This window comes from Syngnathus typhle, linkage group LG12 (assembly GCF_033458585.1).
Source record: "Syngnathus typhle isolate RoL2023-S1 ecotype Sweden linkage group LG12, RoL_Styp_1.0, whole genome shotgun sequence".
NCBI lineage: Eukaryota > Metazoa > Chordata > Actinopteri > Syngnathiformes > Syngnathidae > Syngnathus > Syngnathus typhle.
Window position 1 is genome coordinate 188,170 of NC_083749.1, and position 27,974 is coordinate 216,143.

At 47.1% G+C, this 27,974-nt stretch overlaps 5 protein-coding genes across 14 annotated transcripts; 3 read left to right on the top strand and 2 right to left on the bottom strand.

Moving 5' to 3' along the window:
• The first annotated feature begins 45 nt into the window (after window positions 1-45).
• kmt5aa (lysine methyltransferase 5Aa) lies at window positions 46-3,286 on the top strand. The gene is made up of 7 exons (XM_061292667.1): window positions 46-250; window positions 896-1,037; window positions 1,183-1,426; window positions 1,501-1,588; window positions 1,720-1,779; window positions 1,891-2,081; window positions 2,155-3,286. Exons 1-7 carry the CDS (start codon window positions 242-244, stop codon window positions 2,363-2,365), a joined length of 945 nt encoding a protein of 314 aa, XP_061148651.1. The 5' UTR covers window positions 46-241; the 3' UTR covers window positions 2,366-3,286.
• rilpl1 (Rab interacting lysosomal protein-like 1) lies at window positions 3,129-8,070 on the bottom strand. 8 transcript variants are annotated; one of them, XM_061292661.1, is made up of 10 exons: window positions 7,500-8,070; window positions 7,198-7,345; window positions 6,681-6,802; window positions 6,319-6,549; window positions 6,020-6,139; window positions 5,462-5,512; window positions 5,137-5,300; window positions 4,967-5,065; window positions 4,529-4,616; window positions 3,129-4,043 (listed from the first exon to the last, which is right to left on the bottom strand). In XM_061292661.1, exons 1-10 carry the CDS (start codon window positions 7,812-7,814, stop codon window positions 4,038-4,040), a joined length of 1,344 nt encoding a protein of 447 aa, XP_061148645.1. In that variant the 5' UTR covers window positions 7,815-8,070; the 3' UTR covers window positions 3,129-4,037. The 8 variants fall into 8 exon arrangements, with proteins under 8 accessions (XP_061148645.1, XP_061148644.1, XP_061148643.1 ...); XM_061292660.1 differs by lacking the exon at window positions 4,529-4,616 and having other exon boundaries at window positions 6,681-6,799; XM_061292659.1 differs by lacking the exon at window positions 4,529-4,616.
• Window positions 8,071-8,408: 338 nt separating this feature from the next.
• On the bottom strand, window positions 8,409-15,227 carry LOC133163498 (huntingtin-interacting protein 1-related protein-like). The gene is made up of 33 exons (XM_061293448.1): window positions 14,861-15,227; window positions 14,715-14,778; window positions 14,495-14,637; window positions 14,361-14,417; window positions 14,211-14,291; window positions 14,053-14,129; window positions 13,921-13,982; window positions 13,712-13,852; window positions 13,565-13,622; window positions 13,429-13,504; window positions 13,235-13,354; window positions 12,971-13,093; window positions 12,686-12,869; window positions 12,532-12,620; window positions 12,353-12,469; window positions 12,196-12,297; window positions 11,863-12,045; window positions 11,682-11,792; window positions 11,415-11,609; window positions 11,202-11,349; window positions 11,048-11,134; window positions 10,881-10,988; window positions 10,664-10,800; window positions 10,479-10,589; window positions 10,355-10,413; window positions 10,250-10,280; window positions 10,120-10,182; window positions 9,933-10,033; window positions 9,755-9,860; window positions 9,567-9,690; window positions 9,442-9,503; window positions 8,672-9,238; window positions 8,409-8,600 (listed from the first exon to the last, which is right to left on the bottom strand). The coding sequence occupies exons 1-33, from the start codon at window positions 14,939-14,941 to the stop codon at window positions 8,559-8,561; spliced, it is 3,810 nt and encodes a 1,269-aa protein (XP_061149432.1). The 5' UTR covers window positions 14,942-15,227; the 3' UTR covers window positions 8,409-8,558.
• A 716-nt stretch (window positions 15,228-15,943) lies between these two features.
• denr (density-regulated protein) lies at window positions 15,944-17,892 on the top strand. 2 transcript variants are annotated; one of them, XM_061293450.1, is made up of 8 exons: window positions 15,944-16,125; window positions 16,468-16,562; window positions 16,672-16,691; window positions 16,765-16,849; window positions 16,936-17,016; window positions 17,103-17,219; window positions 17,299-17,438; window positions 17,547-17,892. In XM_061293450.1, the coding sequence occupies exons 2-8, from the start codon at window positions 16,478-16,480 to the stop codon at window positions 17,589-17,591; spliced, it is 573 nt and encodes a 190-aa protein (XP_061149434.1). In that variant the 5' UTR covers window positions 15,944-16,125; window positions 16,468-16,477; the 3' UTR covers window positions 17,592-17,892. The 2 variants fall into 2 exon arrangements, with proteins under 2 accessions (XP_061149434.1, XP_061149433.1); XM_061293449.1 differs by having other exon boundaries at window positions 16,765-16,848; window positions 16,926-17,016.
• A 274-nt stretch (window positions 17,893-18,166) lies between these two features.
• Window positions 18,167-27,963, top strand: clip1b (CAP-GLY domain containing linker protein 1b). Of its 2 annotated transcripts, XM_061294272.1 has the most exons (20): window positions 18,167-18,302; window positions 19,119-19,269; window positions 19,434-19,948; window positions 20,046-20,170; window positions 20,306-20,507; window positions 20,575-20,772; window positions 20,840-20,943; window positions 21,022-21,082; window positions 21,766-21,870; window positions 22,232-22,393; window positions 22,472-22,567; window positions 22,769-22,826; window positions 22,900-22,985; window positions 23,431-23,505; window positions 24,689-24,774; window positions 25,481-25,571; window positions 25,645-25,810; window positions 25,881-25,933; window positions 26,011-26,123; window positions 26,205-27,963. In XM_061294272.1, the coding sequence occupies exons 2-20, from the start codon at window positions 19,161-19,163 to the stop codon at window positions 26,437-26,439; spliced, it is 2,640 nt and encodes an 879-aa protein (XP_061150256.1). In that variant the 5' UTR covers window positions 18,167-18,302; window positions 19,119-19,160; the 3' UTR covers window positions 26,440-27,963. The 2 variants fall into 2 exon arrangements, with proteins under 2 accessions (XP_061150256.1, XP_061150257.1); XM_061294273.1 differs by lacking the exon at window positions 21,766-21,870.
• The last annotated feature ends 11 nt before the right edge of the window (window positions 27,964-27,974 follow it).

Here is a 27,974-nt window from a genome sequence, read left to right on the forward strand (position 1 = left end):
ATATTAATATTTTTACAGTACAGACGACAGGGAGCGATATTTCCCCCTTTTGTTACTGGTACGATCCGTGTCGGAAAAAAATGGCGAACTCGTAGCAGCAGTGGACGCCGCTTGGGTGTGAAGGTGAAGACGGCAGACGGCAGACGGTGTTGTCTCCTCGGACCCGGGCTTTTGACCCTCGGAGGGACGGGAGCGTCAGGAGAGAGCTGAGCGTGGAGCCTCGGGGAACCAGTCGTCGGACATGAACGGGGTAAGTTGGAGACAACACAATGTCGTTCCAGCTTCTCACGAGACGCCAAGGAAGTCGTTTAATGTGAACCTATAGAGTTCAATTTTGCACTCCAAAATGCGAATCGTTTGGAATGGTTGCATAGTTTTTGGCTCGTCAAAACGAAATGGAGCAACAACTCGTGCCTGACTGACAGCTGCATTTGCACACGTTTAAATGAGCGTAAAAACAGAAACGTAGAATAAAACCCAACAACAGCATTTAAAATACGTGCAAAGTGTTTTTATATCATTTTTCTTTTGTTGCTGGTCATTCACCTCGTAGTTTGAACATTTAAAGGGAACAGTAGACGTGGGCTTGGTTCTCCCTCGAGCCTGCATGGAATCGTACGTAAACGGCGCCGCCATGTTGAATGTGGCACTGTTGCGCTGCTAGACCACCACTTATGCTTACTGTAGATAAAGCAATGGGAATATTTAGACTAAATTGTTTCCTCTTTATTGGATTTGCATTATTTTTTCATACCAAACGTGTTAAAGCATTTTTGTGAATTTTTATTTTTGAATTTGATTAGAAATAAACCACTGAGAATACCCCCAGAAAAAAAACCATGACATGCACAGGAGGGGATTTGTAAGGATGTGACTTTTGTTTCTGCACCCACAGGAATCAATATGCAATCAACATTGTGTCACCGTTCCAAGTTGCCCTCTGCCCACGTTTCCGGTCCACAATGACAATATGGCGCAGGAGGGAAGCTGTCGTTCCCTATGTTGCCAGAGGAACGATATCCAAAGGCAGGGAGAAGGTATGATTCATCTTGAAATGGTTTAGTAAAAAGTGTACTAGGTCTTTTTCTGGACTCCGTTCTAATAAATCACACAACTTGACCTCTGTGGCCGTAAAAGAAATCATTTGAAGTTCTGATAAAGATTTGTTTCCCTTCCCGCCAGGCCGGATAGCAAATGGTATCGTCTCGATGACCAAAGATTGCAAGTCTTCAGACGCAGCAAGGCAGCCTTCCTCTTGCTGGTCGGACAAGTGCGCATCTCCTCGACACTTACAATGTCGCCTTCAGCCTGGCGCCGAGCGGCCCTCGCAGCTCGCTCCCGACAGGCCTCCGACTCCTTTGCACAGCAGCAACCGAAGCTCCGCCGTGCCCCGGCGCCACCAGCAGAAGAGAGCCACACCCAAAACGTGCGATTATTTTTCTCACCTCTGTTGTTGATTTAGCACATTTCTCATCCATTGTTTTTCTATTCCCTGAATAGTGCCGGAGGGAAAAATTCGCAGAACCGAAAAGTTACCGACTTCTTTCCAATAAGGCGCAGCTCACGAAAAAGTAAAACGGAGCTCAAGGTAATAATTGTTAAAAAATGTCAAATCAAGTTGAATCCAGATCTGATCTAGAATTTCTTTTGCACTTAGCCTTACACAAGAAGGTCACAATGTTTGCTTAATGCTATTACTCGCTCTCTTTTTGTGTCCAGTGTGAACAGAAGCACCTCATTGACCACCTCATCACAAACGGCATAGAGGAAGGAATGCAGGTAAGGAACGATCCTGCTTGACTCCCTACAACTCAACAAATTCTGATCATTGATCCAGATATTGAATTTAGAAGCAATGTAAACGCATCATGTGAAAATCTTATCGTGAAGGTGCGGCACATGGAGGAAAAAGGCCGAGCGGTGTTTGCCGCACGACGCTTCCGGAAAGGCGAGTACGTGGTGGAGTACCACGGTGATCTCTTGGAGATGGCAGATGCCAAAAAGCGAGAGGCCGAGTACGCCCAGAACCCGGAGACGGGCTGCTACATGTACTATTTTCAGTACCTCTGCAAAGCATACTGGTACACGCGCACTCATTTTGTGCATTCGGTTTTTGTCGCGTGACTTCTTATGCAACGTTCACTCCACATCCAGCGTGGACGCCACCAAAGAGACCAATCGTCTGGGGCGTCTGATCAATCACAGCAAGGGTGGCAACCTGCAAACCAAACTGCACGACATAGACGGCGCACCGCATCTCATCCTGGTGGCGTCACGGGATATCGAGGAGGGCGAGGAGCTGCTCTACGACTACGGCGACCGGAGCAAGGCGTCCATCGCCGCGCACCCATGGCTCAAACATTAACGGCGAGGAGGTCTTTGATTTAGAAACACAGAAGGTCTCCTGCAAAGGTTCATCCTAAAATTTCACTTATGGGGAGGATTTATTCTGGTGTGCTTCTTGTTTTTGTTTTTTTTGAACGGGAGGCACATTTTGTGGTGACGACACACTTGGGCATGCTTCTACAAGTTGGCGTTTTTTTCTTTTTTAATATTTCCCTCCCCCCAAATTTGCGCGCACATTTTTAAAGAACATTGGATTCAGTGTAGAAGATTCTCCATCATTGTTAAATTTTGGGCACTTGTATTTTCTGCTTTTTTTTTTAACACTTCAATGAATGCCAAGCACATTGTATAGTCTCCTGCATTCTTTTAAAATATATTTTTAGCAAAAATAGCTTCTTTTTTTAGTTAACTAGCTGGGGCAGCGGTATAGTCCTCATTTGGGCAGGCCACACGGACAATAAAATAAATCAGTTGAAATACCAGGAAAATGTTACAATGTCATGAGTGTGTATATATAAAGTGGCGTCAACAAGTCTGGCTAAAAATATGGCTCAACAATAAGTTTTATTATTGGAAAAGAATTCCGCCAGTCTTAGTGCTAAGCTAAATCTGCTTGGCGTAGACTTGCCGATTTAACTGCTAAACAGAGGTAGTCTAGGTAGTGGTGTTATTTCTATACGCAGTGGAAGGATTGTGTAAAAAAATATATGAATTTGAAAAACATCTTTTCCAACATATTCAGTATATTATTTGAATTTTTGGATTCATTTAAAAAGCAACAAGTTTCCTGTTAGCATCACATGGCTCTTTTTTTTATTCTTTTTTTTTTTCATTAACTTATTGCAATAATATCTGCCATTTTAGGAAATAAGAGGTGCTATGGCATCCAATAAATCTTAATGCTGGCCTTCAGGAATAAAGTTGTCTTATGCAAATAACACTTCACTTGTTTTTCCTTTTGTTCCATGCAAAAATACATTTGTCTTTTTTCTTTCCTTTTGCAGTTTGCATACATTACAAATAACCAGTATACTAAAAATAGCACTTGAAAATCCAGTCAGTCTTCTTCTATCTTGTGTGCAGTTAATAATATCACCAAAAAAAGAAAACATTCCTTTTCTGCCATAAAGCTGGTACCGGGCTACTGAAAACCGTGATTAAAAAAAAAAAAATGCAAATACAACCAAAAACTTAAAATAAGTTAGAAAGACAAAAACAAGGGCAAATCAATCGAAGGGTTAAATTAAAATATCGCAGTGTTCAAAATGTTTACTTCCATAGGATTGTTAGCTTTACTATTAGTTGTATGCATAGCTTCCCTTCAATGCAGATGGAGAGGATGTTTTTTTTCCTCTCTCCAAAAATACAACGCTAACCATTTTGGGTCAAAGCAGCCATTTTTTATCCCCACTTGCTACCAAAATCACGCCCCCCGAATCTTTTGAGCTGTATGAGGAAACACCAGGGAATTAAATAATGCCTCGTTAACGCACAATATGTCACGGTTATTCCCGAAGAGATCCGTTCATGTGAAACACGCATAAATAAAAACCTTTTTTTTGAGAGGGCAGGGTTGGGTGTTTCGATGTGACGGCTAAAAGTGCGGCAAGGCCTCCTGGGCTTGTTCGGTGAACGCGTCGTCGTGCGCCATGCTCCGCTGCCAACTCCGCTGCTTGTCCCGGGAAAACAAATTAAACCTGAGAACACAAATAGAGAGCTCTTTGAAAATACCACTTCACTTGGTAACACTTGGTAAATGTGGTGAATGTTTATCATGAGTAGACGACGACTTGTATCACGAGTCGACCCACCCAAAAAAAAATTCAACAGGCCATGCTTGAAAAAAACAGGAAGTCAACCATTTTCTTTGAAAGCTGTCATTTTTAGGTCATAGAAGGAAAATGTATCCGGCAGATTTGATTTTGAATCCCGTATACGAGACGGGTCGCCGCCAATCATTTGTGTGCGTGTGGTAACGATTGACAACCCGCTGAATATAAAATGAAAAATAATTTATGTAAGGTCAGACTTAGTTTGGTCGGCAACCTCTGAGATTTTTCCAAGATCATCTTTGTGGACACATATTAGTTTTTAGTGTCAAACCACACCATTAAGTTATATGATTGGGATTTTCGGGGGGGGAATTAAAAAAAGGTTAAGGTGAAAAAATACTGGGTCATACGAGCGCCGCGAAGCCTCTGGCAGGCTGTAAAGTAGGATCGTCTTGGATCAAACCAGCTGCCACCATGGGCATGAAGGCCGTGAAGATCCTGTCACACAGAGGGGAGGGGAGGAGGAGCGGGGCCAACAGGGACCCTGTCAAAGTCTTCATCTTTCCAAAAGTAACCACAATATTTCAAACTGGGAAGTGGCTGAGCTTTAGCCCCAGACAATCATGTCTGTTGTATTTTAAACATCTCAGTAGGTAACCTCATTATTGATTGTGTTTATTCAGTTTGATATTTTTCGGTTATGTATATTGTAATATTTGTATGTACTTTTAATATTTCATTTTTCTGTACTTGTATTACTCGAAGAGGGAGTTCATTTGAAGTGTGTGTGTCTGTGAGTGTTATGAGAGTGTGTATGTTTGGGAAATGAGCGCGTGTACACAACATACAGGCGTTTGATTCCGGACTCCGGCTGCACAGAAGAACGTGAGCGCCATCTGGATTCGGGCTCGGGACTGGGAGCGGCCGTGTCGTCATCCATCTCGTCACTACAAGGGTATCGGCCATTTTAGTGCCACCTCATAAGCATTTTGTGACTATGACATCATTATCTGCTGACCTTTTGTAATAGGCCAGCTCCTCCTGCAGCATGAAAACTTTGGCTTTGAGTTCGTTGCGCTCATGCAGGACGTCGCGCAGCTCCTGCAGGGTGAACCGGGCCCGGTTGGGGTCCTTGGAGTCCGGGGCCTCCTTAGTTGTCTCCTCTTCCTGGCACAGTGCCTCCTGAGAGAAAAGGGTTAGACAATTGACAATAGAATTGGGTCGAAAAGAGATTTGGTAGGCTTCACTTCACACAAACAGTACTAGACCTTAAGATGGAATGTCAAGAAAATTGAATTAATGCTCAAATGGCTTTCCATAAGCGAGACAGGAAGTGAGAATACCTTGGTGAAATATTGGTACACAGCAGGCATGTCGTCATCGCACATGGCCTCCTGGTGGCACACCAACACAGCACGCCTCATTGTTTGCCATTTAGATTTTTTTAAATGATTGGACATCTGCTCTTTGAAACTCACTGTACTTAGCAAACAACACACCACAATGAGCTCTTTCCCTCCAATAATGGCCTTTATGAGAGAAATGGAAATGATCAGGCTACTTTATTTGAATATTTAAAGATTTCAGAATGTTTTACATGCTATGACGAATTTAAGCACAATTAATGACAGTGTTCTCCATTTTGTTTTTTTCCAACTAAAAAACTAGTGCTGTTCCAAAATCCTATCCAAAGTAGTGTTTTGGCACCACCTAGTGGCATAATACGTCATTAGTTTTTTCCCACAAAGACCCTGCAAACTGGCCAGAAGCGCCTTCAAATTCCACACGGCACCAAGACAAGCACGTCAGCGCTGTGTTAAACGTGACACGCCCGTCCCGCCATGACAGTTAGTTGCACGCCATGCGGTCACTAATCAACATTAGTGGTCAGGCCACTTTACCCAAAGCAATGCCGCCTCCTCATCCTCGTCCTCGTCGGGGCCGAGCGAGCCGGGCGGCGGAGGCGGGGGGGTCGGGTTCTCCCACCAAGCCTCCGCCTCCGCCACAGTTTTCGCTTCGCGCTAGTTAAGAAGATTGATGGATAGATGACAGATTTGTTTATGACCAAGGTGAATGACAACGCTACAATATTGCTAAGCTAACAAAGTGCATATTCTGTTTGACGCTGGAGATTTTTTATTTGGGAACCTATCCTCCGTTATCCACTGAAAATCTCGACCGTGAAGAAGGTGCATTGTACCTCTGCCGGCGAGGGGGGCTGAGGCGAGGCTTCCTGGGCGTGGCCCTTTAGCCGCTCCCGCAGGCGCGTTACTTCTTGCCGCAGGGCTCCCACTTCTTGGCCGCGGGTTTGCGCGCCGGCCTCCAGCTCCACCTTTTGCTCAATCAGCGCTTTGCCCTGAGCCTCCACCACCGAGATCTTGTGACGCAGGTCGTGGTTTATCTTCATGAGACGGGACTGCTGCTGCTGGAGCTGCAACAAGCAAAGTCGGAGTCATCTCCATCCTGACACGACAAATATATTTATGACCAAAGGCTTTTTAAAAGATGGGAAAAAAGGGTTAGCTTGTGAGTTTATTGCGCTGTTTGCGCAGCCTTACTTACCGCTTCGATGTCTTCGCTCCTGAGCGTGAGCTCGCGGTCTTTAGCCCGGATCTCGTCCCGCTGCTTGTCCACCACCTCTTTTAGCTTCTTCATCACTTGACGCTCACGATCGCTCATGCCTCCTTAGAAGGAGACCCCAAGATGTCGTTCAGTCAATCAAGATCTCAACTGTGGTTGACTTTACCAGACAGGATTAGCGTGCAAAAAGCGTGTGTAGCAGGAGTGCATACTGAGGCCGGTGTGTGTGCTCAAGCCTGACTGCGGCTTCTGTGTGCAAGCAGCAAAAAGAAAGCTTCCTTTATGTTTGCATGCACATCTTCATCCTTTGCTTTTCCTTTTTGAATGGGAATAATCTAAATAAAAATAATCTTTGGATCAACCCAAGAATGACTGGAGACATGTATAAAATAATGATAATAACAAATGCATAGATATGTATAAAACTCTATATACATTGTACATAAAAAACATTTTAAAAAGGTGGAAAGTCTAAAAAAAAAAATGCACATGCTCTCACCATCGTTCCTCTGAAGGTCGTCCTCGCTCCCAGGGTCTCTCGTGGACACGTTGTCCAGAAGACTCTTGTTCTCCTCCTGCAGCTGAGCGATTTGACAGAGAAGATCCTGTGCCTCTCCTCGCCACACGTCCTCCACCAGCTCCAGCTCCTGAACCACAATCCAATTGAAAAAATGGATTATTATTATTACTATCATTGATAAAAAAATATTATTATTACATTTTTAGTCACTTAATCAGAGTCATGAGTCTGTGAGTCAACCGCTGAGTGTCACAGTCACGTGAACCCTGATTTTATTGTACCTTCCTGTGCTTTTTCTCCTTCTCCAGCCTCTCGGTCCTCTCCAGCTTAAGTTTGTCCAGCTCTAGGCGCAGCTCGTCGGCTTCAGGCCCGCCGATGTTGTGGCGGCTCACCATCACCTCCAGGATCTCCAGGACTCTCACCACTTTGGGCATCAGCCGGGACAGGGCCTCGCAGCCGTATTGGTCGATGATCCGCTCGAACTCGTGGCCCACCGCCGCGGCGATGTCGTACACGTCCATCACCGTTAGGTCGGCTGGGTTTTTCTCCATGGCCGAACCGCCGCGGTCATCTGGGATGTAGCGGTGTCCCTCCATGACTTCTTTCTTCTTCCCGCTGCGTGACACAAACTTCCTTCCTCCCCTCCCTCCGCGAGACACCAAGTCCGCTAACTTATACCGCTAAACTTGAAAAGACCCCCTAAAAGTACCTGGCTATCGTACGTCCATTATGAAGTCGTAAACAAAGATATTAAAAGTGATTTATTCGACATAATGTCGGTCGTTGTCCTGCTGTCCTGTCCCCTCTGTCGCGTTGACATGCAGCAAAGCTGGCCGCCATGATAGGCGCATCTTTTCCGCTTTCCTTTCAGAATAATAGCAGGGTTTTATTTTGAAGGATGTAGTATCATCATTAGGTTTTAATTTGAAGTGGGTCTTTTTATGCTTTATTTTGAGGGATACCGTATTTTTACAGATGCAGCATTACTATTACATTTTATTTCAAAAGATTAAGGATGGATTAAGGATGTCGCGTTCTCATTCGATTTTATTGTGACGTGTTTCACTGCTGGCCAAAAGTGTGAACTTCCTGCCTCCGTCCATGTTCCAGTGTGTTATGTCACAGTACTAAAATAGCACGTGAGGTAGCTGGCAGAATTTGTTTGGGCTGCAGATTGAAATGATTCATAATTTAAAACAGTAAACTTTATTGTAAGCTTTGTGCAGTTTCAACACCCAAACACGAGATGACAAAAGACTTTCTTAGACCAATTTGCAAACAGAAACATGAGATTAAAATGTTACATTTTCATTATCTGTGAGTCCATCTTCAGTCTGGCCTCAAGACTCCCCTGTCCCACTTCCCGTTTCCCCTCGTCTGAACTGCAAAGGGAATTACAAACGTGAAAATTAGTTTTGAAAGTACACAAACTACTGAAATATTCGTCTCTTACCGCATTCTTAAACAAGTTTCCGGATTTGGAGAAGATGCTCGGTCTCCTCAGGTTGAGTTTTCCGGATTCCATACTCTTGGAGTCGGTGGTCTTGGAGTCGGTGCTCTGGGACTGCGGTGAGTGCTGGGAGGTGCTAGGTGTCAGCGATGAGGGTTGCAAGCTGGAGTAGGACGTTTTTAAGTAATTCTGCCCGGCGTTTGGGATGTAAGCTTGGGACGCCGTGTGAGGCTGAGAGGACGTGTAAGGTTGCGAGGGCGTGTAAGCCTGAGATGGCAAGTAAGATTGAGACGGTGTGTAAGGTTGTGACGGCAGCGAGAAGGTTTGCGACGCGGCAGGTGCGAAGGGGTTCGTGGACGCAAAGGTGGGAACGGCAGCGGGCTCGGGCGGAGGTGGCGGAGGGAAGGAGGTGCTGTCCAGTAGAGTGGGCGGCGGCGGCGGTGGGAAGCTCTCGTCGCCGTCCGGCAAGTCGCCTTCCTGCTGGGCGCCCAAGTCGTAGTGGCGCTTCCTCAGCTCGCCCAGGCGGATGCGCTCCTGATCCAGTTGACTTTCTAGCTGCAGAACCCGCACCTAGGAACCAAACCGTCGGGGTTCAATTCAGCCATTGGAGCTTGGAATAAGTTTCAATCTTTTTCTTTCAAACGTACATACTGTAAAAGTGTGTACCACCATCTAGTGGCCAACAGTGAAATTACATCACAAATGTGTGTAGTAAAACTGTTCAAAAAATAATCTGCAAATGGTAGGACCACAAACCCGGAAGTGAACCTCACCTGAGCCTCCATTTCCTCTTTTTTCAGCTTGATGAGCGACATTCCGGAGAAGTCCATCGCTCCTGCGAGAAAGACCAGTTGAAGCTCGTAACAGTCGCGTAGTCTGACGATATTTGGCTCCTCACCTGTCTCTGAGATCTGCTGCTGTCCGTGCTTAGTGGAGGTGACCACCACGGCGGCCATGTCGTTGACGTGGCGCGAAGCCTGCTGCAGTGTGGACAGCTTCCTATTGCCGCGCTCCGCCTTCACCTGAGAGAGGATTGATGCGTCAGCTACATGTTAGCTCGTCAAAAAGATGGAGGCCGGGGGGCACCTTGGAGGCGGCCACCAGCTGGGCAGTGCTGGCAGCGATCTCGTGGGAGCACGCGATGAGCTCCTCGTACGTTCCGTTGTCCCCCACGACGCGGTCGGCAGACTCTCTGAAGACAAAGGTGGCTAATTAATCATTCATTTGGGAATGGTGCTGACTAAATTGGTGATGAGACTCTCACAGCAGCTGCGTGGCGCCCCAGCCCACTGCTTTGGAGGCCGAGATCAGACCTTCGGTCCAGCGTGAGTTTTTGGCGTAGAATTCGGGGACGGAAGCGGCTCCCTGCAGGAAATCAAGACGAAATATGATTATCCATGAAATAAAAATCAATCGAATAAATATGACCGGTGAGCACACATTCAACTCACCCTCCCTCCTTCCACAATGTCCTTCTGGAGATCTGTCGAGGCCGTCACCAGCATGTGAACAGCCTGCAGGCAGAGCACATTGCATTGACTCATTTTAACAAGCGCAAGTCGCAGCCTAAGCGATGAGTACCTTCATGAGGTCGGAGCAGGAGCCCAGGATGCTGTGACGGGACACCAACGTTATAGTGGAGTTGAAATAAAAAAAGAAAAGTGATGAGCGGTGTGGGAATCTCACCTCTGGTTGACTTCCAGCTTCAGGCCACTTGTGTCTTTTCTGGCTTGGGACAAAATCTCCTACGAAGATGATGAGAATTCAGCCCCCAAAGTCGGATCGCAAAAGTCCATGAGTGACAACTTACGTCCATACGCAGCACGGCTTCCTCGATGGCGGTGGAGGTGGCGAGCATCTCCTTGTCCACCATGTTTCCCAGCTCCTCCTTGAGGACATCCTGCCCCTTGGGACGCAGCTCCTAGAGAAAGACATCAATGATCCATTTAAAAACCGAGCAGACTTGACGCAGGAACGGTTTGAATCCAGTGGCACCTGTCCCAGGGCGAGGATGCGCTGGATGGCGTAGCGTATGGCGGTGGAGTCGGCTCTCGGCAAGCTGGCCTGCAGTTTCAAGTCCTTCAGGAACTGAAGGCAGTTATTGGCACAGTCCCGACAGCTGTCAGTCAGACCTGAACCGAGCAAAAACATTTGCGCTTTGTCACAGAACCCGGACAAGGCAGCGTACGGACTTCAAGTCTCGGGGACTTACGGTCGGCCTGGTCGGTGGGGGCCGAGTTCGACGTGGCGCCGCCGTTCACGATGGTGTCGGCGGCCAAGTGGGAGAATTGAGTGACCGCCCGAAGCAAGCCGCTGGCGTCTGGGAACAATGGCGTGGTTGTTAGCGAAGAAAAGGCACAACATCACGCACAAACTAACCATTCCTGTTTGCCAGATAGATCACGTGACTCTGCTGCATTTTGTCCACCGACACCAAAGTGGTCTCGGCCCGATTCACCAAATAATCTGACAGAGAGAAGATGCATGCTGGATTTGTGACGTTTCTTTTTTTAAATTGATTTCTTCAGCGTACCGGGCGAGCAGATGCAGCGGACGTGGATGGGGTCGTCCAGCTTGGCCATGGCGTCCAGGATGATGCCTTCCGCCTCCACCACGGCGCACTGGAGCAGGCAGAACTGCTCCTCCTGCAGCTTGTGAGCCAGCTCGCCTTCACGATTGGCCTGCTCACACGCAAAATCAGCCACCTGAAGGTTGGAGAGGAAACTCGAAGGCGGCGAATCCGTACCTGCTGCTGCAGCTGGGCGTGCAGGGTTCCCAGTTCCATGTTGCTGCGCTGGCGTTCCTGCTCCAGGGAGCTCTGCTGTAGCTGCGCCTGCTGCCGGAGCGAGTTCACCTCGGCCTCTTTTTCCCGCACCGAGCGCAGCAACGTCTCCTTCTCCGCCTGCAGGCCCGCCAAGGTGCTGCTCAGCTGCGAGCCGCTCTGGAAAGAAAGAAGATCATTTAAAAGTGATTTGAGAATGCCAGAGTAGAAGAAGAACGCATCCGTACATACCAGCTCTTTGCTCTGCAAGCTGTTGTTGACCCGCGCCAGCTCGGCCCGGGTGGTGTCCAACTCCCGACGCAGTCTGTCAATCTCCAATTTTTGCTGGGCGTTGATGTTGAGCTGTGGCAAAAACATTGACGTCAAGTGTAGTACTTTTCCCATCTCCAACCTTCTTCAACCTTCTTCTTACCTGCTGCTGCAGCTGAGCCCTGAGCGCCTCCAGCTCGCGACTCAGGCGATCCCTCTCAAGGTCACCAGTGGTCTGCTGCTGCCTCATTGATGACAAGTCCACGTCGCGTTGCTGGGCCGAGCGTAACAGGGCGTCACGCTCTGCCTGAAGAGCCGCCAGGCTGCTGCTGGCCTGGGAGCCTTCCTGGAGGACATGAAATGCTAACCTAGCTACATGCTCCTGTTTTTTTTATACGTTTGTTGTCTAAAATCACACATTACAAATAAATATGTAAGATTCAGTTATGGTGGTCGCTAACCAAAATGCTAAGGTTATGCTATGCTAACATCTTACCATTTCTTTGCTCGCCAGGGTGCTGTGAAGGAGCGCTAACTCGGCTCTTTGCTCCAAGAGTTCTTTATTCAGGTGGTCTGCATTATTCTGCTGCTGGTGCATCTGTAACGCAACCGTTAGCGCTTTGTCTTAGCGGTGTTAGCCTGTGAGGTCTCACCAAGTTGGCCTTCTCCCGACGAAGGTTCTCCAGCTCGCTCTCCAGCCTCTGTTTGGTCCTCAGCATATCCTCCTGGTCTTGTTTGGAGTGGGCCAGATATTTGGTCGTGTCCGCGTTCTACAAAACCAGAATGGAATTATTCGACTGTGGCAGTAGATACATTTGTGAAACGTGAACACCTTCTTCATGAGGTCAGCGTGACTGGTGACCAGTTCGGCATGTTTCTCTTTGAGTTGAGTGAATCGAATTTCAGCCGCCTGCGCACGACCTGAAGAAAGGTTAGCCGTGTTGAACTGGACTTGAAAGAAATCAAATGAGTTGCGGCTGACTTACTGTCGGCCTCTTTGAATCCGATCTGAGCGCCTACGTTAGCCACATTGGCATGGCGTAGCGCCTCCACCTCCTTGCGGAGGTGTTCGTTTTCTGCATGCGCCATTTGCCTGTGGGTGCGCTGCTCCCCCACCTCCGCCTCAAGGTGGTTGACTTGAGCTCGGAGCTCCGTTACACACCGCTGGGCCTGCACATTGATTATTGTCAGATCTCGTATTGTGGTGTACCTCAAGGCTCCCATTTAGGGCCACGCATTTTGTTGTTGTTTCGAAGGAATCTGCAACGTACCTCAGATTTGATGAGTTCAAGTTCTGGTTTTAGGACATCCAGTTCTCTCTTCAGGCTCGCATTTTCATTGTTGTGATCCCTTTGGTCAGCATCAGGCATTCCCATCTGATTCAGCAGGTAATACTACCAAAAGACATAGCATGTTAGCAACAAGGCTAGCCAGTACTGCAAATATTTTATTGTATTTTCTCAGGTATGTACTTTGAATATGATTGTATTCCGCTCACGTTACTCCCAACGTATATTTGGAAACAAATAACAAACCTGCTGGGAATCGGCTTGTGACTCAGTATCATCGTCATCAAAGCGGTCCTGGTTTTGAATCACCACCACCGGCCTCTTGTACTCGGCCAAGGCGGCCGCACGCAGGAAGTTGGGAGGAGCCTTGGGGGGCATAAAGTAGCGAAAGAATGAGTTCGAAAATCAACCCCAAATCAAAGAAAAGCTAAATTACCCACATCTGGGAGTTCTGGGATCTGGATGTAGGTTTTGAAGAACTCAATCTCTCTGGCTTTGTTGAAGAACTGCTTGAGGCTGATTGACAAATCCATCGTTGGCAAACGGCGACTTTCAACTTTCGTTTGTTGACGGTACCTGTTAAATAGTTCCCGGAATCTCTCTCTGTGGCCGAGAAGAACATCTGCTGCGATGCCTACAAGGCACACAGACCAAGAAAAACTGAAATCTGCCATTTTGGTTGCAAGAGGCCATTTTGGCCTAAGTTCATCCGGCGTCGCTCACGGCTGTGGAGTTTGAAGAGCAGACAGACGCAGAAGTGGTACAGGAAGCTGCAGTCGGGGATGAGCGGTATCATAGGCATGAGGCGGCACTGTCCCGCCGGCGTGTTGGGCTTGGCTCCGTTGGTCTCCATCTGACGGAAAACTGTCAAGACCAGAGCCGTTAAATGGTACAATCCGTGGCTACGTGTATGTTCATGTAAGTAAACAAACCAGTGTCGGCCATCTTGAGCCCAGCGTCCAAGTATTCCAACAATTCCTGAGTCATGTCCATCCTGCAGTCAATCCAAACACTCACCATCACACAACTCAACAATGAGAACAACAACATTCATTCACGCTTACACTCTATTCATCTCGGTTCCGGCTTCTCGCTCCAAAGTCTCGTCGGATGCCTCCAAGTTTCCCGGAATGACTTTGTGCTTTCAAATCCAATGGATCAATTGAATACAAGTAAATAAGATAAAGTTACATTGCATGACAAGTCACAGCCGTTTGTTTACCTGGTTGTGAAACTCCATTTTGAGGCAGAGGAATTTCGCCGACAAGGCCACGATGTGGCCGTAGCGATCGTGCAGGTTGCCCTACGGGAGGAACAACGCTGATATAATACATCACGTGACATCATAAAATATCAAAACACTGGCACTCACCCACAAGGCGCCCATGTCCTTCACATTACGGCAGTATTTATGCGAGTCTCTCACAGCCTGACGCAAGTGAAAGTGATGATGGAATTCATTAAAAGCTCTGAATCGCCCAAATTCGGGAAGCCTTCAGTGCTTACGTTGCGATGTCCGTCCCTGAGAACTTTGTGCAGCAAGTAGCAGAACTTCCAGCTGATGATGGCGTTGCTGGACAGCGGCAGGTTGAGGATGTACGACCACATGGTGGCCGCTCCACCTTCCTTGTGACTCCCCAGGAGGATATCTTTCATTGCCGTCAAAGGGAAATCAATTGTCTGGGAGAAACCAAGACTAGGTTCTAAACCCGATTGAAAAGGATACTGCGCACATATTTCGATTTAGCCGGTGCTTCGGCCGGGGTCAGACACTTGCTGATGTATTGCAGCTGAAACATACACAACAAAACAAGTTGGATCCAGATGAATGGACATTAGGTATGCATAGTGACATTGAGCACAAAAATAGACCTGTTGTTTTCCAAACTGCTCCTTCTCCGCCGCCAAGGCCTTTTCCGTCTTGTTCTCGCTTTTGTTCTTGGTTTTGCTCATCTTGTCTCTCCTGTGAAGCAAAATCGAAGCACGTCCAACCAAGACGACCAAAAAATTAGTCCATTAAATGGCCTTTAATCCGATCGACTCTTCCAGGACAAAATTATGGATAAACTCTTAATTTAAAAATCCCTTTAAACTGAAAAAAAACCAGCAGAGATCTTCTCTCAAATGTAAAAATTAATAAATAGATAAAAAGTAAAATTATAAAAATGTGACAGTGTCACTGGCCAGACCTCGGGGAAATGAAGTGAAGGCAGCGAAACTGGTATGCCAAAACAAGGAAACTAATGTGAACCCTGCAAGACTGGTTTCACGACACACACACACACGCTCATTTACATATTCACTCACTCATGCACTCACTCACCAACAGCACCCTAGGGCCCCAGGACAGAGCCCTGGGGCACATCTGAGGGGCACAAGAAGTGTGGGTGGGAGATGAACAATGAAGTTGAATATACTGGATGAGTGGTCAAGTGAATGACTCTGACAGTGATTTTTTTATCTGACAAGTGATTTTATTTTTTCCAGGAAATTAAACGCTGACATTGTCGTGGTGGCGATAAACTCATTTTGCAACATGTGCGGCACAATAAAGGAAACTTAATTAATTTTGGCTGACAGTGATCTGCAGGCGGGAGCGAGTTACAGGAATGCGGCTCAACGAGAAAGACGTCGCCCACAAACGCCGTTGGTCCTCACTCCCTTGTGGTGAGGGTGAGAGAATGTCAGAGGTCATTTTGGAGGCATTGAAGGTCCCACATAGCACGGTCTTGTTTGGAGCAAGCTAGCTTGTCATTAAAGCTGTCCCTTTTTTTTCATCGACAATCGATTTATTCCGGGTTGTTCTACACACAGAAATTAATTATTGTGACGGGAAGCGATTGGGTGAATATTGACAGGAAGTTAGTAGGCCTGGGCAAGAAGAGGTCTCATCCAACACTAGGATGTGTAGTTGTACTCCAAGGCTGCAGGGGCGCTATTGCCAGGGAGCTCTGCTTCTATCGCCACTCTTTCATCACCCGAACGAGAGAACCGCTGCGAGAGAGGCGTGCTCAAAGTACGCCAACTAAACTACGATAGCGCCTGAAACAAAGAATGACTTTCTGAAGCGTTCATTAACGCCAACAATGCCAACGTTGTTATCGAGAGGAAATCGCTTTTAACGGATATTCTGCGGGGTACGTGGCCCGGTTGTTTCTCATGAGTTTATGGCACGGGAGCTAGCCTGCTAAGCTAGCCAAATGCTAACGGTGACAGCTGTGTGACTCAACAGTAGGCTGAAGACACAAACGCTCTAACGTGACTAGATGTGTTTTGCAAAGCCAATTTACGATACTTTCAGCACGAAAACAACTCCGCCATTGTCCGTTATGATAAATACTGTTCAATTTTGTGATTTGTTTTACGGACGCGTCTTAGCCGGCTCAAGTGCTTTCATTTAGCCGTAGCTGCTACTGTGGAAGCTAAGGTTACACTTCATCTCATGGATGGATGGATTATTAATATCTGTTCCCCCCCAGACATTTTGTGATGGCTACTACTGAGATGGAGTCGACAGAACATGAAACGGCCGATCCTGATTCAAAGTACCCATTGAAAGTTCTTTACTGTGGCGGTATGTATATATACACTAACAATTGTTTTGTTAGCCTGTTTATGGCACTTTCCATTGGGAATTAGCATTAAACTAGTTTAGATTAATTATTTTTTTCCCCTCTCTGCAGTTTGCTCTCTGCCCTCAGAGGTGAGTGTCACATACGTTAAATAATATATACTATGTATGTCACATCAGTAATTGTAATCTATTATGTGGACAGTACTGCGAATACATGCCCGAGCCAGCCAAATGTCGGCAGTGGCTGGAGAAGAACTTCCCGGATGTTTTTGCTAGGATGACTCTAGGTGAGTGTTTCGCAGTCATTTCTGTTTATTGTGATGTTGGTGTTTAACAGTTTGTCTTGTGTCCTTCTGTCCAACTGGTCCCGCAGTCAAAGCCCCCAAGAAGGATCCCGAGGCTGGAGATGTTCCCCCTGCCGTCGAGGAGGAGGAGAAGAAGAAGCAGAAGAGGGGTTTGTGCAGCATCGTTGCAGCCAAGGCAGAGTGAATTGTGACCTCGGCTGAATCCATTGTGCTCACTTGTTGCTGTTCTGTTCAGGAGGGCGAGGTCAGATCAAACAGAAGAAGAAGACTGTCCCTCAAAAGGTGACGATAGCCAAAATGCCACGTGCCAAGAAGAAATACGTGACGCGGGTGTGTGGCCTGGCAACCTTTGGTGAGTTTGTCACATGACTGCATGCACACTGCGTGTGTTTTAGCACTGAAGCGCATTACTTGTTGGGGCTGTTCGACAGATATTGAGCTGAAAGAGGCTCAGCGGTTCTTTGCTCAGAAGTTCTCCTGTGGCGCCTCTGTCACGGCCGAGGATGAGATAATCATTCAGGGAGATTTCACCGACGACATCATCGACGTCATTCAAGACAAGTGGCCAGAGGTGATGATAATAATACAAAATAAGTGGATTGTAAAGAATAGTACAATCTACGACATACTTCAATTTAACAAATTAGCGATCAGCCGACTGACGGAACTAATGTTTCAGGTGGATGACGACAGCATCGACGATCTGGGCGAGGTGAAGAAGTGAAGAACCAAAATGTGCACTTTTACTGAAAAATGGATGTGATCTGCAACAACGACAACTCGGCCAAATGTACACCTTAACGTCATTTTATACCTATTTTATTTACTGTACATAAAACGCTGCGCAGCACCTGGCCACTCACTTGAAATTTCTTTTGGTTTTGTTCATTTTTCCCTTAACAAAAGGTGTCAGCCCCTCCACACGCTGCTGGTCCCTCCAATGAAAGCGTAGTCTCATTCATTTCGATTTTCCCTTGTTCAAACCATTAAAAAGATTTCTTTTCGAGATCGCTCATCTGTCCTTACCTGCTGCCTTTGAGTTTAATTGTCTGCGGGATTGTTGATGATATTACATTTACTATTTGCCTTTTGTGCCTCCTGGTCATTACAATTACCAGTTGGCAGAGGTGGAAATCACTCACTCTCGATGGTTTTAAACTGATGAACTACTAGTGAATTTCTATAAACTAAATATTTTAGAATGTCACTAGTACCGCGCAGATATTTGCGGTGCATTCGGCCTCCGAGTTTGTAGTGGCCAGATGACCGAGCTTCCAGCGAGGTCACTGAAGGCGGCGTGGAGTAAACTCGTGACGTCATGCTAGGCGGGACCCGAAGAGGAGGAGGAGGAAGAAGAAGAGAGGAAAAAGGCTGCCTGTCTGGATAAACATGTCATGTAACGGTTCTCGGCAGCATCTACCCCAGCCGGCAGCAAGTAAGTGTCCACGGCGGCACTTTCCCACACACGCGTCCACCTTTAACGTCGCTGTCACGTTCTAAGCGGCGACACGCTGTCATTTATGTTCAACTCGTCCCCTTGTTGGTTTACGCCTTTATATTGCTAATCTGTTGCTAGCTAGCCCGGGAATTACACTGACATAAAAAAATGCTAAAAATAGCATAAAATGAATTAAAAACGCCGCCGCATTTAGACGCCATTTTAATTGTAAAAATGACAGTTTTGCCTGGAAGCCTGTTTGGCGGTTAACTCTGGAAAGTCAGTCCAACACGACTCCAGACACCAACCCTAACACATGCCTTTATTATGTTTTAAGTATGGCTGACGTAAGGAAACATATTTGCACTCGTAAAAGTAGTTGGAGGCTGACATCAGGGCCATTTGACAGGGCAGGGCTGCCGCTCGTTGTTTTGGTGCGAGCGCGCCGGCTGGGCGGGGTAAACGAGCAGAGGTTTGTCGATGGAGTTTGGGTTTCCTGCGGTGTTGTATATCTTCGCGATTCACTGGCTTACTTGAACGTGACTAACTCCTGTTTGCTGAAAAAAAAATGGAAAGAAAGGTACGGATGTGACGTTCACTCCAGATTAGAAGTGGGTAGAATTGTGAATTTTTCATTCACATTTCCCACAATACACTTGATCAGTGACTGCTTGGCAATGTGTTGATAGAACATGGCATGCAAAAAAAGTGATGGGGGTTCACTTTATAAAGGCGTAATAATGTTTTGATGATCCTATTGTGTATTTCACGCATAAACAAACAATGTAAAGAAACTTAATGCACATGTTTCAGGGCCCGCCAACCACATGGTGGGGAAGGATTGCAATCCATAATATGGACAAAACAGGAGCCATGAGTGCAGTGGGCAAAGTTAGCGGTCTCAAGCCCCCCAGTAAAATAGGTCGTCCGCCTGTAGTGACCATGAAGACCACCCTTTCCTCAGGTAAACGAAATGTCTTCTTTGTATGTGTTAATGCGCTATTTAATAGAGGAGATAATCATATTTTCTCAGTTCTGTGGGAACAGAAGAAGAGGAATTTGTGGGTGCTAGTGTGACAACAGTTGAACCCTAGAGTTTCGTACAAATCTTGAAAACTACCATTGCAGGAACTCCAAAGGCACCCCCAGCTTCTGAGAAGCCCCCTGGCAGTGGCGTCACCCCCCTTGGCCAAGATGGCGTCACTGACTTCCAGACTGGGGAACGGGTCTGGGTCAATGGCAACAAGCCCGGCCACGTCCAGTTCGTGGGCGGCACGCAGTTCGCCCCGGGCCAGTGGGCGGGCATCGTGCTGGACGAGCCCATTGGCAAAAACGATGGCTCGGTGGCGGGCGTGCGCTACTTCCAGTGCGACGACGGCAGGGGGATTTTCACGCGGCCCTCTAAGCTGTCCAGAACGCCGCTGCCAGAGAAGGAAGCCAACGGGGCACAGGCTAAGCCCACACAAGGCGGAAGCGAGACTGCGTCAGGTGGGACGCCGTCAACGGGGACCATTCCCCCCTGCGGAAAGATAACCGGCACGCTCACCCGAACACTCCAATCAACGGAGTCAGCGTCCAACCTCTCTGACACGGACTCCATAAAAAAGAACAAGCGAGAGCTCAGGAAAGGAGATCGTGTCCTGGTAAAATACACATTCCCTCCCAGTAAAAATCTCCAATTCTTCCATCGACACCCCATTGAAAGCCATTTGAGCATTACGTTATGCCTGTTGCGGTCAGGTTGGCGGGACCAAGGCAGGCGTGGTGCGTTTCCTGGGTGAAACGGATTTCGCCAAAGGGGATTGGTGCGGCGTGGAGCTGGATGAGCCTCTGGGCAAGAACGACGGCGCGGTAGCTGGCACCAGGTACACCTGCTCGTCCGCACCCACCTGTATTGGACATGCGCACTTTAATTGACTCTGCAATAATGCCACAAAAAGTCAGTAGATTCTTCTTTGCAAAGATCCTGAGTTCCGTGTCCTTCCCTCCAACCCACTCAGATACTTTCAATGCATGCCCCGGTATGGCCTCTTCGCCCCCGTCCACAAAGTGACCCGGATCGGCTTCCCGTGCACCACGCCGACCAAAGCCAGGAGCTCCCACCGGAGGTCCCTCCTCAAGAGGAGCCCGAGCGCTTCCTCCATCAGTTCCATCAGCTCCACCACCTCTTCCGTCAGCGGCAAACCCAGCCGAGCGGGACTGGTGAGGCGGCAACACTACCGCGATGCGTGAATTTTCAGTGAATGTCAATTTTCTCTCCCTTGCTCAGTTGACGGAGACGTCGGCCAGATATGCTCGTAAAATCTCGGGAACCACGGCGCTGCAGGAGGCGCTCAAGGAGAAGCAGCAGCACATCGAGCAGCTGCTGGCTGAGCGCGACCTGGAGCGCTGCGAGGTGGCCAAGGCCACCAGCCACGCTGGGGAAGTGGTGCAGGAGCTTGCCCTGCTGAGGAAGGGCCGTGATCAGGTATGTGCGTAACAAAAATAGCCAAACAAAAATCAACCACCATGCTGAATGTGCGTGTGTGTGTCAGTACGCCGTGGAGACAGAGGCCAAGCTGGACCAGCTGAGGTCGTTGGTGGAAGCAGCCGACCGGGACAAAGTGGAGCTACTCAACCAGCTGGAGGAGGAAAGAAGGTCGGCACTCTCGAGTGATGCCGCTTCAAACTTTTATACTCATAAAAGTCTTCTTGACTATTCTGACCTCGTTGACAGGAAAGTAGAAGACTTGCAGTTCCGCGTGGAGGAGGCGTGCATCACCAAAGGCGACCTGGAGGTAACTCCACGCTTACGTAATTCATCTGTTTTTCATGAAGCCCAGTTTAAAAAGTTATGCCTCATAAAACATGAATCCACCTCGAGATGACTGAAGGGAATCTTCATCATCAAAGCTGTCTAATGGGCATCTTCTTCCACACACAAACTTTTACAACATGTCAAATTGGGACTTAAGTTTATTTTATTGAATTAATGGTCATATAAAATGAAAATCAATCAAAACACATTGTTATTAAAGAAAAAAAAACAGGCTCATTGTATTTTGTTGTCAGTTTCAGCTGCACTTGCATTGCGATGTCGCCTCTAAATTAATTTTTCTAGCCGTACTTTCTTTATGTTCTCTATTGCCGCTTGACTCACAAGCATGGAGAGTGTCGCACGTCCTCCCCCTTGCCACCTTTCTGTCTTTTCAAGGCAGATGCACTGTTTGGTCTTCATTTGACCTTTTACCTTCACGTCACCTCACTTGCCGTCTAACCTGTCACCGAACCAGACGGTCCTCCCTTTTTGTCTTCTGTGCTAAATTAGCCGCTGGCACACGCCTTGTTCACGTCACCCTGTCGCAACGTTTTATCGTATGACAGAAAGCTTCCTCTCTGCGCTGCTCTCGTGCGTTCGTGTGACCTAAAGCATGCACGTTTGCCCCTTTCTCGCTTCTCTCTCTCTCTCTCGCATTAACAGACGCAGATCCGCCTGGAGCACGCCTGCATTAAGGAGCTTGAGCAGAGCCTGCTCTTTGAAAAGACCAAAGCCGACAAACTCCAGCGGGATTTAGAGGACACCAGGGTAAAACTTCAAAATGGCTGGCTCATACTGAAGTTATTAAAAAAGCCTTTACAGGGATAATAAGGCCGGTATGACACTGATGCTAAGCAGGATTGTCAGATTTTGCTTTCCTCCTCGTCAGAACCGTCACAGAAGCTCCCGCATCCGCCTTTGTCATTTACACAGAGTCACACGCTGTCCTGCTTCTGTTATGACTTAAATACTAACTCGACTTCAACAATAAAATAACATGATGTCATAGCGTTGCGGTTTGTGCTTATCCAAACACAGCTCCAAGTGTTAGCCACAGCTAATGCTAGCAGGTCACTCCCATCCGGCCCATCGGTGTAAAAGAGAACTTGTTCTCCTCTTTGCCGTACAGGTGGCCACGGTGTCAGAGCGTTCGCGCATCATGGAGCTGGAGCGAGAGGTGTCGGACCTGCAGCTGCGTCTTCGAGCGTCGCTACAAAAGGAGGACGCGGCGTCACTCTCCCAGCAGCAGCTGGCCAGCCTCAAGGCCCAAGCCCAGTCCCAGGAGAAGAAGGTCGGTTCTGGCTCATCAGTACCTAAGCTCTCATTTATCCAAGATCGGTGAACAGGTTGCATTTATGTTGACTCGCAGATCAGTGAGCTGAGCGTGGACCTGGAGAGCAAAGAGAAGGAACTTCGGTCCATGCAGGACGATAAGGACTCGCTGCAACAGCAACTGGGCACCTTGGTAAGAAAGAAAAATACAAAGCTTACATCAATGTCATTCCAGTTTTTTTTTTTTTAATTGTGTGGTGTCAGGGGATTACAATATGATGTTAGTCTTACCTCACCCCACCTTGTGGCATCATTAGAAAGCATTTGCTTCACAAAGCTCCTTTCCGCCTGTTCAATCAAAAGACAAAAATGGCGGTCATCTTCTCTTCCGCAGGGACAGCAGCTAGAGCAGGCCGAGCAAGAGAGCGCCAAGATAACAAAGGCCGCGCAAGGTAAACAACACACCAGCTCTTACCTTTCCCCCCCCCATGTCCTACTAACAAGGCGGCTTTTGCTGTTTGTTAGAAGCGGAGCAGTGCAAGAAGGACTTCCAGGACCTGAAAGAGGGGAGTCAGTGTCGAGAACAGGAACTCAAAGCTCGGCTGTCTCAGGTTAACTTTTACTTTGGATTCCGCTGTGTGTGAATTTAATACAAACCAGTAAGTGAAATCATACTTACTGTCAATTTGAAATAATTTACTTTTTTTTAATAAAGAGATGTAAAACAAAAAAAATCCGAGTCATGGATTCATCAAAAAAAGTAATCGACAGATCGTTCAATCATTAAAATAATAGTTGTAGTCCTAAAATATATTTAGTCGTCTCCCTTTCTGCGGCCGGGTACCAAATGGGATCCATGGCCTGATGCTTGGGTAGCCTTTCTTTAAATGGAGCACCTTCACCCCCAAGGGATCTGCGTACGCTGCGTTCCGGTCGGTGCACGCTCCAGCGGACGCGGAGCATAAAACGTATTATCTCATGTTCTCGGGCGACCAGCGCACTCGTCATAAGTTACATCAGTGTGCGAGTCACATGTTTGCCATCTTTTGGACACAGGCTATCGAGACGTCGGAGGGGACGTTGCTGTCCTTGGAGAAGCTGACCAATGAGAAGAAGGCGCTGGAGACGCAGGTTAGAAATTGTTGGAAACAGCGCCCACGGGAAGTCATTACGCACATTTCAAAAGCAGCCGAGGGCGCTCTCGAATGTGTTCGCCGCGGCGTGTGCTGATGTAATCCTCACGTGGCACACTTCGTGTGACACTCTGATTCATAAAAAGAGAAATAATCCTTTCCCTGGGCCAATTGTTGCGGTTGTAAACCTCAATTAACCGAAATTCGTGACATTACAAAATAGTTTCCAAGTTCCCTTGACACCTCTTAAGTGAAAAGATTTTAATTGTGCCTAAAGTGTGACTATTTGGGGCGGCCATCATTATTTTCATTCGTGGCCGTGTCAAGTTGAGAGACCAACCATAACTTCTACTGTGCTGCCGCAGCCAAAGTCCGAATGCATTTTTATTCCAACGGCGGGCACAAGTGACATTCAGTGTTTATGACGTGTGTGAACATCAGCTGATGCTTCCATCCTGGCGTGATGCTTGTCGTCGCCGGCGTGGAAACGAAAAGGCTGAGCAGCAGCAGCAGGAGGAGGAGGATGGAGGCGGAGTCTTAGTCCTGCTTACATAATTGAACCAGAGAGAGAGAGAGATGGAGAGAGAGGCTGTTTGATTTCCCTCGCAGTCCATCGTACAGTACTGGCGGTGCTCGTAGGGGGTGAGCACTTTATTGATGCCAGCGTAGCGGCGCTCTGTGTTTATTTAGCGTGGGGGGGGCTACAACACAGGTATGGATGTCGCGGCGCTACATCACGCTTACTCCGGAGGCGTGTACTCGCCTTGCTACCAGGTACGACTTCTTGCCTCTTTAAACTCGCCTCTAAGGACCCCCGCAAGTCAGTCAGTCAGCAGCTCGACATACAGAAACATTGGCTCGCATTTTTTTTTATTAAATATAAAAATATCAAATGTCCACATGCCTCCCAAATTTCACGCGACTAAGCGAAGGGCGTGTCATTAAACAAATGTATGACGCAGCACACGAATGTGAAAGTGCTGAATCAATTATTGACTCCTGCTGCATGTGTTGGAAAGTTTATTTTTAGACGCGTTTGAGATTTGCAGTCACTCCTATGCATTGATTAGTACGCCTAAATGTTGTTTCCGTTTTGCCCTGGGACCTCCCGCTGCTTATCATGTATGGTTTATTCATGACGTATTCTATTTCCTGACCCCCGCTTGTGTTTTTGTGTTCAGCTGGACACGCTGAAGCAGCAGAATTGCAAATACCAGGAGGAGTTAAGTCTTGCTCGGGAGCAGCAGCACCTCATCCACAAGAACGTGTAAGTACTCTTTTACAGGTTTTGGTCGATTTGTGGGAGATACGTTCCAAATCCACCTGCCAAATGGAGGGGGGGGGGAGTGAGTATACCCCTCCGTCCAAATTAGAGGCGAAGAATGCAGTAATTATTCAAAGTAGCAGATGAGTCATGTTTTTGTGTTGTTCTTCTGCCTGATGTTCATTTTTATTTTTAGAATGTGTGTGTACGTGCGCACGTTTTTATATCATGCACCCCCCGCCGTGATGTCACAGCTGTGGATGGATGTAATTGGTTGAGTTATCATCACATAAAAGCAATCAAACACTTCCTGCTTCCTCCCATCACTCTGCTGGGGTTATGTAATTGCTGTCCTCCTTGCGCCGCCTGGCTCCGGCAATGACATCACTGAGTGCGCGTTAATGCGTGTGTGTGTGAGTGTGTTGGTGTGGCTTTGTGGTGAGAGAACAGCTGTTGTCTCCGCAGCTCAGACGTTTGTTCCAATTAAAATTTGCTTCCTCCCATTTTTTTAGACAAACATGTATCAAAATATCAACTAAAAATAAAATTGAATTATTTTAATCTGATATAAACATGTCTTGGGGCTTTTCAATCTGAATTGAGACACTAATAAGAATCCAAATGGAGACGTTGATTCATATTCAATATAATGGTGATATACATAGATATGAATACTACAGTTATTTATTTATTTATTTATTTTATACAGAGAGATGTCCACTGAGGACTCTGGTGTCCAGGACTCTTCTGACTTGATTGCCAATGACAAAGAGCGCGAGCTGGAGACTCTGAGGAATGAGGTACTTGCCCAGAAATAGGACCATGACATCATCGTCATCATTATGACATCCCTCCACTTTTTTTCCCCATCAGGTGGCAACGTTACGGGACCAGAACGCCGTGGCTGAGACGCTTCGATCGGCTGTGGCGACGCTGGAGCATGACAAAGCTCAGCTTCGAGAGCGCGTCCGCGGCTTGGAACAAAGGCTCATGGGACGCTCGGCCTCGGAGGACGATAAGCAGGAGAAGGCGCTTCCAGGTGAAGACAACATTTTCAGCTGCCCATCTACATTTGATTGTATTCACTAACTCGCCACTGCCCCCTGCAGGTGACAAGGCTATGGAGCAGCTCAGGGAGGAGAAGGAGTTCGCCGAGGGTCAGGTGAGGCGGATGCCCATCCCCGCCGCCATTGACTTTGTCACCCCACAAAATGTTTGACCAAACGTTTCACCCGTCAGATCAACTTCCTGAACAGCGTCATCGTCGACTTGCAGCGCAAGAACGAAGAACTGAAGATCAAACTTAAGAAGCTAGCTTTGGCCGAGTTCATTGGCAACGACGGCACGGACGGGTAAGCGCGCACCGCACTAAATTAAAATAATTTACGGGTAGCGTGGTGGACTGGAAAATAAAGTTGTCCTCATTTGGTCAGTGTGGAGCCGGCAAAGTCCAAGCATGACAACAAGGCTCCGCCGCGGCCCTTCTGCGACATCTGCGACTGCTTCGACCGGCACGACACGGAGGACTGCCCCACGCAGGCGCAGAGTCCCGACGCCGTGCCGCACTCCAGCTACCGCGGCCAACGCGACAATGAGCGACCCTACTGCGACGTCTGCGAGGTCTTCGGCCACGCCACCGAGTCCTGCAACGACGACCGCACTTTCTAGACAGATGCTAAAGTCCACCGATCCAGTCTTCTACCATGGTGCAATGTGGACGTAAGTATTTGACATTCCTGTTAAGCTACCAACCAACAAGGTCACCTCATGTTTGACATCATCAGACTTTGGCGCAACGCTTTGCCAACATGTAATGCCCGACTCAAATCTCTCTGGTACATGAGGTTCAAATTTGGTAGTACTCGGATCAAATCAATAGGTGGAATCTCTTTGAAGGAAATGGCTATAATTGCCCTGAAAAGGCTGCTTCAAACCAAAATGGCATGCTTCCTTTATTTTTTGCCACCCGTATGCATTTACAAAAAAACATTTTCGTCCTATGGTGTCGTTGATCTGTCTCGTATATGAGGTGAACATTTGGTAGCCATCGGACAAAGTATTTTCTTTGGAAAAATGTTTTTATGCAACTCCTCCATTTTCGAGTTTAATTGACATCGACAGCACATCCAGGAAACAAAAAATGGCGTTAGCTGGAACGAAGCACGTCCATGAATCCAACGCGTTAGTAACATCAATAATTTTGACTGATTTTATTACTCAACTAGTCTTTCCTGCTTTTATTAATTTTCCCCTTCATAAAAGAAAAGAAATATTGCTATGCTAAGTGATTTGAGCTTTTAAACACATTTTATGCATTGACACTTTTAATATTTAATAATAGTTTTTATTGTTCTTCAGCGTTATTTTTAACAAAATGAGTTTTTTTTTCCCCCCGCTGATATTTGTGGCTTTCCTCAGCGGCATAAGCTAGCTATCACAGTTTCGTTCTATTGTAGCAGCTCTACGAACTCGCCGTCTTTGCACTGATCACTTTAACCACACTTAACAGCTTTAACGCTGTCTGCAACCATTCGTGACAAATATGTTGTTTTTTTTGTCGGAAGAATTGATTCCAAACATAATCACTTTAAAAAAAAAAAAAAAAAAGTTTCTAATGATCACTGCATGAATCTTTTTTTTATTCTTTATTATTCATTTTAGTCTAAAGTCTGGCTTGTTTGCTAAGTTAAGCCTGGGATAAAAAGGGAAAATAATTATTTAGCATTATCATGAAGTACCGCCGATTAGCATACCTTAACAAAACACGAAAATGAAAAACGCGCTATCTTAGCTTGCAAACGTTTTCCCCTTGCTTTTTATGCAAAGCCAAACAACTTGCTTACATATCAATGTCATCGTGAAGCACAACTTTTTTGGATCATATTGAATCTCTGGGTGTTTCTATTATCCACAATGTGACTCACATGTTGAAAAATTGTATATAATACAAATCAGAAGCTTATGTGACCAACGTGCGCACACTGCCATCATGGAGCTTCAAGTTTATTTTTCTGCCCTGTTTATAAGATGCCCTCCCATTTAATGTATAGGGGGAAAAAAATTGTGCTCTTTGTACGTCATAGATTCATGTTTTATACGTGGCTGGGATCTCCATGGATGTGTTGTCAACTTGTCCAATGTCCCCTTTTCTATGTTGTACTGTAGTCCAATACAAGCAGCAAGTCCACTCTTCTGGGGCATCT

Bases quoted from the DNA above. Each gene is read 5' to 3' on its own strand.
- kmt5aa (XM_061292667.1), top strand. The intron at 1,427-1,500 runs GTGCGATTATTT...TTCCCTGAATAG, and splicing joins AAGAGAGCCACACCCAAAAC to TGCCGGAGGGAAAAATTCGC. The intron at 2,082-2,154 runs GTACACGCGCAC...CTCCACATCCAG, and splicing joins TACCTCTGCAAAGCATACTG to CGTGGACGCCACCAAAGAGA.
- rilpl1 (XM_061292659.1), bottom strand. From the start codon at position 7,814: ATGGAGGGACACCGCTACATCCCAGATGACCGCGGCGGTTCGGCCATG. The intron at 6,803-7,197 runs GTGAGAGCATGT...TCTCCTTCTAAG, and splicing joins CGACCTTCAGAGGAACGATG to GAGGCATGAGCGATCGTGAG. The intron at 4,044-4,966 runs GTATGTTGTGTA...TTGTGTTCTCAG, and splicing joins GAGTCCGGAATCAAACGCCT to GTTTAATTTGTTTTCCCGGG.
- LOC133163498 (XM_061293448.1), bottom strand. From the start codon at position 14,941: ATGAGCAAAACCAAGAACAAAAGCGAGAACAAGACGGAAAAGGCCTTG. The intron at 12,046-12,195 runs GTAAGATGTTAG...CATGTCCTCCAG, and splicing joins CCCTGGCGAGCAAAGAAATG to GAAGGCTCCCAGGCCAGCAG. The intron at 11,135-11,201 runs GTACGCTGAAGA...TCTCTCTGTCAG, and splicing joins CCGCTGCATCTGCTCGCCCG to ATTATTTGGTGAATCGGGCC.
- denr (XM_061293449.1), top strand. From the start codon at position 16,478: ATGGCTACTACTGAGATGGAGTCGACAGAACATGAAACGGCCGATCCT. The intron at 16,849-16,925 runs GGTGAGTGTTTC...TTCTGTCCAACT, and splicing joins TTTTTGCTAGGATGACTCTA to GGTCCCGCAGTCAAAGCCCC. The intron at 17,439-17,546 runs GTGATGATAATA...CTAATGTTTCAG, and splicing joins TTCAAGACAAGTGGCCAGAG to GTGGATGACGACAGCATCGA.
- clip1b (XM_061294272.1), top strand. From the start codon at position 19,161: ATGGACAAAACAGGAGCCATGAGTGCAGTGGGCAAAGTTAGCGGTCTC. The intron at 20,508-20,574 runs GTGAGGCGGCAA...TCCCTTGCTCAG, and splicing joins AACCCAGCCGAGCGGGACTG to TTGACGGAGACGTCGGCCAG. The intron at 22,394-22,471 runs GTCGGTTCTGGC...GTTGACTCGCAG, and splicing joins CCCAGTCCCAGGAGAAGAAG to ATCAGTGAGCTGAGCGTGGA.